This window comes from Orcinus orca, chromosome 1 (genome assembly GCF_937001465.1).
Source record: "Orcinus orca chromosome 1, mOrcOrc1.1, whole genome shotgun sequence".
NCBI lineage: Eukaryota > Metazoa > Chordata > Mammalia > Artiodactyla > Delphinidae > Orcinus > Orcinus orca.
The window spans coordinates 56,637,309-56,649,388 of NC_064559.1; the positions used below are offsets into that span (position 1 = coordinate 56,637,309).

The following is a 12,080-nucleotide window of genomic DNA, read 5'->3' on the forward strand; positions in this document are numbered from 1 at the left end:
AAAAGTCACAGGATACAAGGGCAATACACAAAAGCCAATCTCTTCCCCACATACAAACAATAAACAATGGGAAATTTTAGTTTTTTTAAAAAGCAACAGCATTTACAATAGCACCAAAAAATGAAATACTTATGTAAAAATCTAACAAAATATCTATAGGATCTATTGGTAAGTAGAAATCTACAAAACACTAATGAAAGAAATTAAAGAAGATCTAAATAGATGGAGAGATACTCAACATTCACAGACTGGAAAACTCAATATTGCTAAGAATGTCAATTCTTTCCAATTTGAGTACTTAGATTCAAAAAATAACTTGCTGAGACTGAATAAACAGACTGAGCACTCAACTACAAGCTAAACTATCTACACAAGAACAGGGACCATGTCTATTTTTATTTTATTCACCAACACATCCCCAGCACAGTGCCAACACACAGTATGGGCTCAATAAATAATCTGTTTAAAAAACAAGTCAATTATTTTGGACATAGCAGGCTGGACTCCTGCATCAGGTAGGAAGTTGTACTGAATGGATTCTAAAGGCACTTAATCTTAAGATTCTCATTCTATGTGATGTGTAGAAGAATTCCATTCCAACAAGTCAATTCAAAATATAACCTAAGTCTATGATTATGCAGCAGAATGCTAAGCAAAATGTTACTTTCTCTTTATATATGGGGATCTGCTATTACATCAAATCAAAAGAAAGAGCAGTTGGAAAATTTTCAGGAGTATTTTAAATAATATGGAGCTCACTGTTCTGTGAACTCAAGACTAATACATCCATTTCAACTCAGCATGTAAAACAGAGCAGCGCACAAAAGCAAAGCTGTTTTTAAAAGCATTTTGTTCAAGGTCTGCCCTATTATAACCCAAAAATTATAATGTGAAATCTGACAAAGCATTTTGATGTTTCTTCAGGCATAGAAGAAGAAAAAAAGACACCAATACTGGAAACTATAGTCTAGGCATAAACATTTTTATTTTTACAGCATTTTAACAGTATATGAGAAAAAGGAAACTAAGCAGTGCTACAGAAAATCTGATAAATGTTTCTTCTATCCATCTTCCTTCTCCCCAGTTCCAAACCCAAAGGAACTCAATAAATTAACTGACTTAAACACACACTTATCTCCCACACCTATAGTAATTGTACTAATTCTATTAAAATAGCTTTTATTTCTTAATTCAATGCCATGTCATTTTTGTCAAATGAACAATATGATATCTAAATTAACACCTCACTTGGAGGCCTAAAACTACAATTTTCACATGTACAAGAAACAGTATAACAACATTCAGCAAAGTCTAACTGGAAGCTATCTTCTTCCCAAAATAACCAAACACATTCAAAACTATAAAATCATTGTGTACATGGTCCAATTTCTTTCTGTGCCGAATGTGGTTAGCCTACTCCTTGCTTTTAGATTATGTGCTTGTACCTATTCATTTTCAAGTGACTCAAACTAAAATAGAAAACTGAAAATATGAGTGTGAGTCAAAATTGGATAAGCTGGGAGGATAACCAGGGCATGGAAATTAGAATGACTATAGTAGGCCCATTACAAAAGTGGAAACAGGAAATATGCTTAATTTACAAAAAGAAAACAGACATGAATAATTTAAAACATCATTTACCAACCATAATTCTTCTGTGCTTTGAAGAATTGAGTCAGTCCTAGAAAAAACTACCACGACCTCTTTTTACTGAACAGTCCATCCACTATTCTAGTTCTCAGGCAAGAGCCACACCAATATGTATGTATATATTCAAGTGTGTCCCTGCCCCGATTCAAGGCACAGAAGGACCTCATTAGCTCACTTTACTTTGGTGGATACCTGTTTCTATTTGTCCAGCAATACTCTCCAAACCTTTTTTTCTGAGAATATGCTTTCCCTCTACTCAAATCACATGGCTTTTATAGAAACCTCAACCCTTTGGCTAAACAGATCCAAAGGTGGGCACTGAATCCAAACTAGACCAATTAACCCATATCCCTTCCTATAAATTCTTTTTGAATAAGCATGCTTAAATTGCGTTTCTGTCATGTGAAGTCTAATAAGTCCTAACATAATTATATGCTAGCAAAAAGATGTACAAGATATATTTTAATAGGTTGCAGATGGCCATATGGTTTCATATAGTATTTGTGAAAACAGAAATATAGGTGAAGAAGACAAGAGAATCTGAAAAGCTGACAATAATTTCCCAGATCAACAGTACAGTGAATGTGATGAAAGAAAGAAAAAAAATAGATAAAACACTTACTTGAAATAATTATAGGAAAAAAAAAAGGATAATACAAGTACTTACAGTCAAAGCATGGTTTAAAAGGCAATAGAAAAATGTTTTATAACCAAAATAGGAAGCCATCATAGGACAAAGAATAATTTTAAATGGTAGGCACATTATGATTATTGCTACATAATATTCCTATGTTATAAAAACAGACTGCAATACAGGAAAAAATTTTTATTTAAGAATTTATATTGGGCTTCCCTGGTGGCACAGTGGTTGAGCGTCCACCTGCTGATGCAGGGGACATGGGTTCATGCCCCGGTCCGGGAAGATCCCACATGCCGCGGAGCGGCTAGGCCCGTGAGCCATGGCCGCTGAGCCTGCGCGTCCGGAGCCTGTGCTCCGCAACGGAAGAGGCCACAACAGTGAGAGGCCCGCATAACGCAAAAAAAAAAAAAAAAAAAAAAAAGAATTTATATTAGGAAGGTGAGATGTGTGGGTGTCTGTGGTAGATCAGATTACTGTTACCAATTTTTTACTTCCTCCCTATTACAGAATTGTACATTTATGCCTCTTGCCATGTTTACTTGGTACTATCTCCAGTTAGAGTAAGTGAAGCAAAATATTTCCCTGCCCAAATAAGTTTGGGCTTAGCCATGTAATCTGCTTTGGTCAATGAATATCAGTAAACAAAATCTGAGCAGGACTTCAAACGTACTTGAGTTTTTTGGCTTGGTCCCCTGAGTTTCTGCCATCTATCATGAGAAGAACATGTACTAGGAAGCCAATAGCCCCAAAATGCAACATGAGAAAAAGACCTGGATCCAATCTACAGCCAGAAGAGTCTCCCTGTCAGACGCACAGAACCATGAGTTAAAAACTAAATGTTTGTTTTCGTAAACCATCAAACATTCCAGCATTGTTCCATAGCATCGTAATAGCTAATTCAGTGACCTACTATTTTTAAATTTCTTCAGCATTATTATACTATTTTCAAATAAAAATCAGAAAAAGCTAACACTGCAACTAACAAATCAATCTCCAAGGAGAGTTTAATATACTTCTTCAACTATTACCTAAAAAATCTAGTTGTTTCTATAATTATCATTTATATTCCACTGAATTAAAATGTACTTCAAGAGGCTACCCTTCTAATACTAATATTCAACTCTAGGTATACTCAGCTGTGTAAAACTTTGACCCATGCATTCTATTGTAGTTTAGAAAAGTCTACTCAGCAAAATCTCCTAGGCAGTAATATAAATGAAAAATATTTTGAAAATAAATAAAATCAAAAATTCTAATGAAGATTGACTTTAGATTTTTCTCTTGGTTTTTCTGCCATAACTACATATGTCATTTATTCAAGAGTAAGGTTGATAAAGTTATATACATTATATAGTCACTTTTTGCCTAGAAAACCAAGGATTATCAGCTAAGCAGTTCAGTGTTCCATAAACTTGGCTTAAGACTAATAAACAGCTTTATGCCCAGCAGGTACAGACATATGGTCAAGAGGAAAAAAATCCATCGCATGATAAACTACACTAAAGAGTCCACTTAACCATAGCCTCCCTTCTTCTGCTGGTCTAGTAAAACCACCTAATACTTCGTATGTTGTGTGCTGCTGCACAAAGCACGTAGCAGTCAAAAATCTTGAGCTCTTTCTTGCCATGGGAAAGGCATCTCAATTCTATGAACACACTGGTTTCTTTATCTGAAAAATAAGAGGTTTGACTAGTTGATCTCCAAAATCTCTTAAGCTCTAAAAAATTTATACATAATTTCTTTTCTTTTTTTTTTAAGATTTTTTTGATGTGGACCATTTTAAACTCTTTATTGAATTTGTTACAGTATTGCTTCTGTTTTATGTTTTAGTTTTTTGGCCACAGACATTTGGGATCTTAGCTCCCCAACCAGGTATCGAACCGGTACCCCCTGCATTGGAAGGCGAAGTCTTAACCACTGTATCGCCAGGGAAGTCCATGTTTTCTGTATATATCTGTAGATGAAGAATAAATCAAATATAGATAAAAAGGCTGAGGCACAGAGAAATTAAATAATTTCTCTAAAAATTTACAGAGTCAGAAGTAGAATTTAGAAATCCTCAGTTAAGAAATCTATTTACTAGCATATTATATTTCCAAGGGCTGGAAACTATAACACTATTACAAACATTTTCATCCAATTATCTCTTCCGCCTTCACATAATATACTCTATGAAAGTATACCAAAATATAACACCAAGCAGAATTAAGAGGGAAAAGGAGTGAATTAATGTTTACTGTGTATTTCCCACATAACTGGCACTAAGTTAACAAAAGAAGTACCAATTTGTTGCCTCTAGTATACACTCAAAGTAGTAACCAAAACTTCATGAACCTGGCAACCAGACATGGTTCCTGAAGCTAAGGGAAAGAATAAGGGTTTCCCTATTGCCCTCTTCGACTATTTGATCCGCACAAGCTCAGCAGTCAGGGGAGACTCAGTCATTGCCCAAGAAGATGCTGCCCAAGCAACAACACAACTCAGGAAATTAAGTCAAATGATTTGTGGGTTTTTTCTATTAAAGCTTATAAGCAAAGACCTGACCTCTGTCTTGGAAGTACAGAGCTTTCTGCGTATACTAGGACACTGAGTAGTTTTAAGATACGCTTGACTTAACACCTTCTAGCTCATGAGAAGAAATTTAAATGTACAGTACCCAAAAGCTTCTTGGCATATAGTGTGAATGTACGTTTGTATGTGTGTAGGTATTTATATCTGCCTAGTTCTACAGAATTAGTGATCCATATAAAAGAGTGAGAATTCATGAAAATCCCTCAAATTAACTAGGTTTCAAGAAACGTTTCCCTGATTTGGTAGAATTTCTAACAAGGAATAGTATACATTTCATACTACTTCTTAATTTTTTCAGTAAAATGATTCAGTAGGATGCTTATGGGAAAAGTTAAGAAATGTGAAAAAAAAGTTTTGAAATACTAAGAAAAGGACTTTGAAATCTGTTGCACAAAAACAAAAATAAAATACCGAGAATAATTTGAAGAAGCTAATACTTCTTAAATATTAAAATTTCATAAGTACATAGTTTCTATGAAATTACATAATGTCATGTGTCTACTAAAGCAAAGGGGAAGAGGGTCTTGCTGAGTTGAAACTGTAAACTACAAACTGAGTCACTAATCAATGGAAAAATAATTCACAGTAAAACCTGTTCTAGTACTGGTTTCTACTTTACAAGTTTTCACTCTCACAAGGCAAACAAAACTCAAGGATACTTTATATCATTAGAAGAGCAAATTATTCAATGGCTTCATAACCATTTCTGTTGAATACCCTACCTAAAGGATGTTTTCAAAATGCTTTCTGATATTTTAAACAGGAAAAGTGTGATAAAATACAAACCATCAGAAATCCAATATTTGACTAAATCTGCATGTCGATGTCCATCTTGATATCTGTCATGCCTTTGAATCCTGGGTTAAAAGCCACAATAGACTTGCTGCCATACTGAAGGCAAAGAATGGAATATTAGAGCCTCAGGGTCTCCAATGCCATTCACACAGAATCCAGTTAATTTTTTTAAATTAATTTATTTACTTTTTGGCTACGTTGGGTCTTCGTTGATGCGCGCAGGCTTTCTCTAGTTGTGGCGAGCGGGGGCTACTCTTCTTTGTGGTGCGCGGGCTTCTCATTGCAGTGGCTTCTCTTGTTGCGGAGCACAGGCTCTAGGCACGCAGGCTTCAGTAGCTGTGGCACGCAGGCTCAGTAGCTGTGGCTCGCAGGCTCTAGAGCACAGGCTCAGTAGTTGTGGTACGCAGGCTTAGTTGCTCTGTGGCATGCAGGATCTTCCCAGACCAAGGCTTGAACTTATGTCCCCTGCACTGGCAGGAGGATTCATAACCACTGTGCCACAAGGGAAGTCTCCCAGTTAATTTTTTAACAAACTTTCATTGTTGTTGCTGATGTTGAACACTTATTATTTGATAGGCATAGTTATAAGATGGTCTTCTCCAACTGTATATCCAAGAGACATTTCAAACTCAACACATTCAAAAATCATACTTCCAATCTTTCCCCCACCAACCTACCAGTCAACCCACACCACCCTCCTGTAGACTTTCTCATCTTGATTGATGGCAACTCCATCCTTCTAGTTACTCCAGCCAAAAATATTAGAGTCATGCTACTCCTTTCTCTTTCTCTCCTTCATCAATCTTTCTCTCTTCCTCCCTCCCTCTGATTTCACAGCTATACTGTCAGCAAATTCCTTTGGCTCTACATTTAAATCACATCCAGAATCGTCCATTTCTCATCACTTCCCCCACTACTACCCAGTTTTAGCCACCATCATCTCCTACCTAGATTATTCTAAAAGCCTCCTAACTAATCTCCCTGCTTCTTTACTTGCTCCTCTATGGTCTATTTTCAAAAGCAGCCAGAATGATCCTTTTAATTTAATTCTTACCAGTCCTCTGAACCCTCCAATCAGAACCCTCCAATCACTCCCCCATTTCATTCATATAAAAGCCAAACGATCTTGAAAGTCATTACCCACCTGTACTACAAACTTACCCCTTCTCATTACTTTCCTCACCCCACCTTACCTTACCTTTATGACTTATTCCCTACAATTCTCCACCTTGTTGACTCAACTCTACCTAAAATGATCTTACTTTCTCTCAAACAACCCTGGCACACATGCTCTGGTTGTTCAAAAACAGAACACTCTTCTCCCAGATGTCTGCTTGGCTAACACTTTCAGTCCCCTGTTCATATCTTCACTCAAATCTCATTTTCCTGACTTAATCCTGATTACTTTATTTAACACTGCTTCCCCAGCACCAACTTCCAATTCCCCTTTATCCTGCTCCACTTACTCTCTTTTTCCAGAACACTTATTTTCTAACATACAATCTACTTCACTTTTGTATTATATTTACCGTTTATTGTCTTTCTCTCCCACTAGAATGCAGCATCTTCAAAGGCAAGGATCTTTGTTTTATTCTTTGATGTAACCCAAGCACCTATAAGAATGTCTGGCGTGTAGCAAAGAGGTAAATATTTGCTGAATGAATGAATGAATGACTGTCCAAGATGAATAAACTTAAAGTTCCTAAAACCCAAACAGCCATCTAGTACCCTCCAGCCTGATCAGGACTTTGTCTCTAAAGCGACATGATGAGAACATTGATGGTTTCTTTCATTGGGTAACTAACCAGCATACATTCTGACATTATATAGAACTTCCAGGGGTTTATAATGAGGTAAGTAGAAGACAGTGTAAGTTAAAATGTTAGAGACCTCCTCACCGAATTTCCCATTTATGCAACAATAATGAGAACACCGACTAGAGAGTCAGTCATATTAAGATGTTGTTGTATTTTTGAGAGGGTGAGTATAGTGGTATTGTTCCAAGGGAGTCCTTGTCTTTTAGCAATACATAGTGAAATATTTACAAATTAAATGATATGATATCTGAGATTTGTTTCATATAATCTTGGGTAAGCACAGGGGAAACTAGATTGCCATCATTGGTAAAAGGTCATAGGAACACATATCATTTGCCCTGATTTTGCATATGTTTAGAAATTGCCAAAATAAAAGTAACAAAAAAGCAAAGTAATAATAATATGGAAAGTAAGTTAAAAAAAATAAAAAAACAAAAGCTTATATTTCCTTTAGCATCTAGCACATTACATGGCCCTAAATAACAAATAAATGATGAAAGGCTAAAGTACAGGTCAAAACTAAACAATAGTTTCTATAAACTACCATAAGGATGAGCAGATTAAAACAAAAATTAGTGACCAAACTGAGGCCCTCCTTCAGAGTCAAAAAAAAATGCCATTCACTGTGATGGTCACAGTGACTTCAGATCTGTATGGATGACTGGGACAGAATGGGGAACACAATGAAAAGATTTTTCATCTTTTTTCAAGATAAAAGGCATTGTACTATATTCCAAAGAGTCATTTATATAAATGCAAAATATAATCAACAAGGGCAAGAGAACATGGCTGAAATTTTATGTACCAAATAACACTGCAGCATAATTATTAGAAATACAAGGATCAGGACTTCCCTGGCAGTCCAGTGGTTAAGATTCCGTGCTTCCACTGCAGGGGGCATGGGATCAATCCCTGGTCTGGGGAACCAAGAACCCAGATGCCATAAGGCGCAGCCAAAAAAAAGAATACAAGGATCAAATTGAGTAGAAAACAAATATAGTAGGAAACAAACACTATCTCAATCCCAGAAAGATCAAGTAAACAAAAAAATTTTAAAGAAATAGAAAATTTAAATCTTTGAACTATTAAGGTAATATAAACTAGATATAATAAAATTTTTATTCTTCAAAACATAACTTGTACCACTGGAAGCAGTTTCAACAATCTCCCCAGCTGATTAAATCTACTCTAGTAAAATGATATTAGCCTAATTGAGAGCTACCCATTAGCTCATGTACAGATAAATGTTTGTTGGTTTTTTAATTCACATTCAAGTAACTGGAGATAAAAATCTAATGGACTAAGTACAAAAAGGTATAAAACTTTCCCATCAGGAAGAGAAACTGTTATTTATGCTAACTTACTCTGCTAATTTGCCAAAGAGTAAGATGTGATATATGTGTTTCACATTCTAGGAATACCAGATTGTTAGCTACCACCTACATAAGAGTTTATATAAAAACATCTCAAGTACCTGAGTGTCTGCCACATGGTAAACACCAAATATGTACTGAATTAACAAAATTAAAAATCACCGAACACTTGGGGCAATAAACACATCAGAGCTACAATCACAGATTATTTAAAATGTAAAAATGAGAATACTACATATCAAAATCTTGCTGGTTTTGTTCCGTAATACCTTTACAGTAATATTATTGTGCAAACGGCCACAATCTGAAAGTGTCAACTGAAAAACTATTAAAACTAATAATGGTGGCGCAGTGGATAAGAATCTGCCTGCCAATGCAGGTGACACGGGTTCGAGCCCTGGTCCGGGAAGATCCCAGATGCCTTGTGGCAACTAAGCCCACGCGCCACAACTACTGAGCCTGCACTCTAGAGCCCACGAGCTACAACTACTGAGCCCGTGTGCCACAACTACTGAAGCCCATGCGCCTAGAACCCGTGCTCCTCAACAAGAAGTCCACAAGAAGTCCGCAATGAGAAGTCCACGCACCGCAACAAAGAGTAGCCCCCGCTCACAGCAACTAGAGAAAGCCCACGCACAGCAACGAAGACCCAACGCAGCCAAAAATAAATAAAATTTAAAATAATAAAAAATTAAAATTTCTCGGGCAAATAAATATATGATGGGAGGACAACCAGATAACCATTCCAAAAAAGATCAAATTGGATTATACCTCAAATCATACACAAGACTAACTTCCAAATGCATCAGAAGTTCTAAATGTAAAAAATAAAATTATAAAAATTTTTTAAAAATTTAAAAAATAATAGATTTCAAAAAAATAACATCTTTTAGGACACTAAGTACACAAAATAGTGCTCGTCATTATTATTATGATATTTCTCTACTTTCACACATTTCATAATTTTTTACTTTATATATTGACACTCTCAGCCTACCTTTTAATAATAAGTGCCAAATGCAGTAATTTATATCCACAGGGCAAAGATTATTTCCTATTCTTCTATGGTGACATCATCTGCCCCAGAGGAAAAAGGTCAGATTTCCTCTGCAGCAGTGCCCATCAAGTAAAATCCCTACCCTCACCACTACCAAGGACAGGTGTATGGTCCCATCCAAAGGCTTCCTTGGCCGACCAGGTAGTGGGAAAGTGAGTGAGCCTCCCTCGCCAGGGACCCTGAGTCTCTGGAAAGAATTTCAACCAGCCTCCGGATTTTCCTCAGCCTAAAAGCAGTATCTGGCTGTTATCTAGAGATTTCACACTTTCTTAGCTATGTATAAATAGAATATATTCACCCCCCACACACACATAAATCAATCATGCTACTATTAGACATTTAATCTTTAAACTTTTTCTGAAATATATTCTCTGTGAAGATAGGAGATAATCAGTATTGTTTTTATTATTAAGCAAGCCTGACAGAAATAAAATACATTAATTCAATAGCTTTCTTTTAGGCCAGCTGTATCTCATTACTCTAAGTCCAAAAGGAGGTGGGAGGAACCCATTCATGAGAGTCAATAAAATAAGTGTCTAAGAATAATATACAGACTTAAATATACAGACTTAACAAAAAATACTAGTAAACTCTACTGAAGCCAAAAAACTCTGACAAATAGAGACAATGGTGCAGGATAGTAAAATTCAGAAAACAAACCGTTAGGTAAACCAAAGGTAACACTTTACACAGTGTAAAGATGCCAGTTTCTCCAAGTTGATTTACAGGTTCAGTCAAATTACATCAAAATTTTAAAAAGAAGTTCTTGTGAAACTTAAAATAAACTAAACTTTAGGATGGCGGTTAAGGGCATGAGCTCTAAAACCAGAAGACTGCCTGGGTTTGAATTCTGGTCCCTCAGCTTAATGTGATCTCAAACTAAGTACTAAACCTTTCAGCATCTCAACTTTTGTGTCTCTAAAATCGTGGTATAACACCAACAACACTGGGCTGTTATGAAGACTGAATGTGCCAATACATGCATTAAAAAACAAACAAACAAAACTTGGCCCACATTATGCACTCAGTAAATATAAAGTGGAATCAACTGATTCACTTTGCTGTACAGCAGAATCTAACACAACATTGTATATCAACTATACTCCAATAAAAATTAATTTTAAAAAAATATTTGGAAGGAAATATGGGGGAAATAATCAAGAAAATGTGGGTAAGCAGGGAATGTATATTACCACATAGTAGAAGATAGATAAATTAAAGTTACGTAATACTGGTATAAGAAATCACAGGTAAATCAAAGAAACAGAACAGAGAATTCAAGAGCCTACCAGTATAAGAATCTGGTATAGGATTAAAGTGACATGTTACAAACCATTGGTGAAAGGACAAGTTTATTCAAAACATTAGTGGAAAGAGGAATTATTCAATAAAAGGTGATGGGACAACTACTAGGGAAAAAATTAAATTTGATCCCTACCTAAAACCAAACTCCAAATAAATATTTAAAAGATTTTGGTTCGGGCTTCCCTGGTGGCGCAGTGGTTGAGAGTCCGCCTGCCGATGCAGGGGACACGGGTTTGTGCCCCGGTCCGGGAATATCCCACATACCGCGGAGCGGCTGCGCCCGTGAGCCATGGCCACTGAGCCTGCGCGTCCGGAGCCTGCGCTCCGCAACGGGAGAGGCCACAACAGTGAGAGGCCCGCGTACCGCAAAAAAAAAAAAAAAAAAAGTTACGTAAACACATATTTTCATTGTCTAGGGAAAGTAAATGTGCTAGAAAATTATATTGCCCTGTACAAATCTTACTGAAATTGTTCAGATAGAGAGAGAGGTAAAGCTTCTCTAGGAAGAAAAATGATCATCTTTAGCTGGTCTATAAAAAATGTTTATATTAAAACTTAACTACTCATGCAGGAGGAAGGAGTGAAGAATTAACTTATGAAACAAATGCTCCATGTCAAAAAATAACAATCATTCAGCTTTGCGGCAAAGTCATCCAAAATGACATTGTTTTCATCTTCTCTTATTCTGAAATAGAATAAAAATGAAATTAATACAGGAATAAATGTTTGAGGACTTCTTGAAACTGATAAAAGTTTTCCCTCAAGAAGATCCAGCTATTAGAATTTACTGACTACCAGTGACTACTGTGAAAAAAACAGATGATCAACCACTCTAAACTGAAACAAAGCACAACTCCAAAGAACTTAATGGT

The 12,080-nt window shown here is 36.1% G+C and overlaps 1 protein-coding gene across 9 annotated transcripts in view; it reads right to left on the reverse strand.

Moving 5' to 3' along the window:
- The window catches only part of RABGAP1L (RAB GTPase activating protein 1 like), a 684,401-nt gene that overhangs the window by 627,630 nt on the left and 44,691 nt on the right, over positions 1–12,080 (reverse strand). For 2 of the 9 annotated variants that reach the window (XR_007479508.1, XM_033428111.2), the window contains exon 1: positions 5,648–5,735. The exons of 2 other annotated variants lie outside the window; for them this stretch is intronic. Coding sequence is in view for 5 of the 7 variants with exons in the window: in XM_033428111.2 (XP_033284002.1) it covers positions 5,648–5,650 (3 nt within the window). In the remaining 2 variants the exon portion in view is untranslated. Of the gene's footprint in view, positions 1–5,647; positions 5,753–5,842; positions 7,353–11,768; positions 11,894–12,080 lie in introns of those variants that run through there. 5 more of the 9 variants (XM_004269779.3, XM_033428118.2, XM_033428117.2 and 2 more) reach the window with 5 other exon arrangements.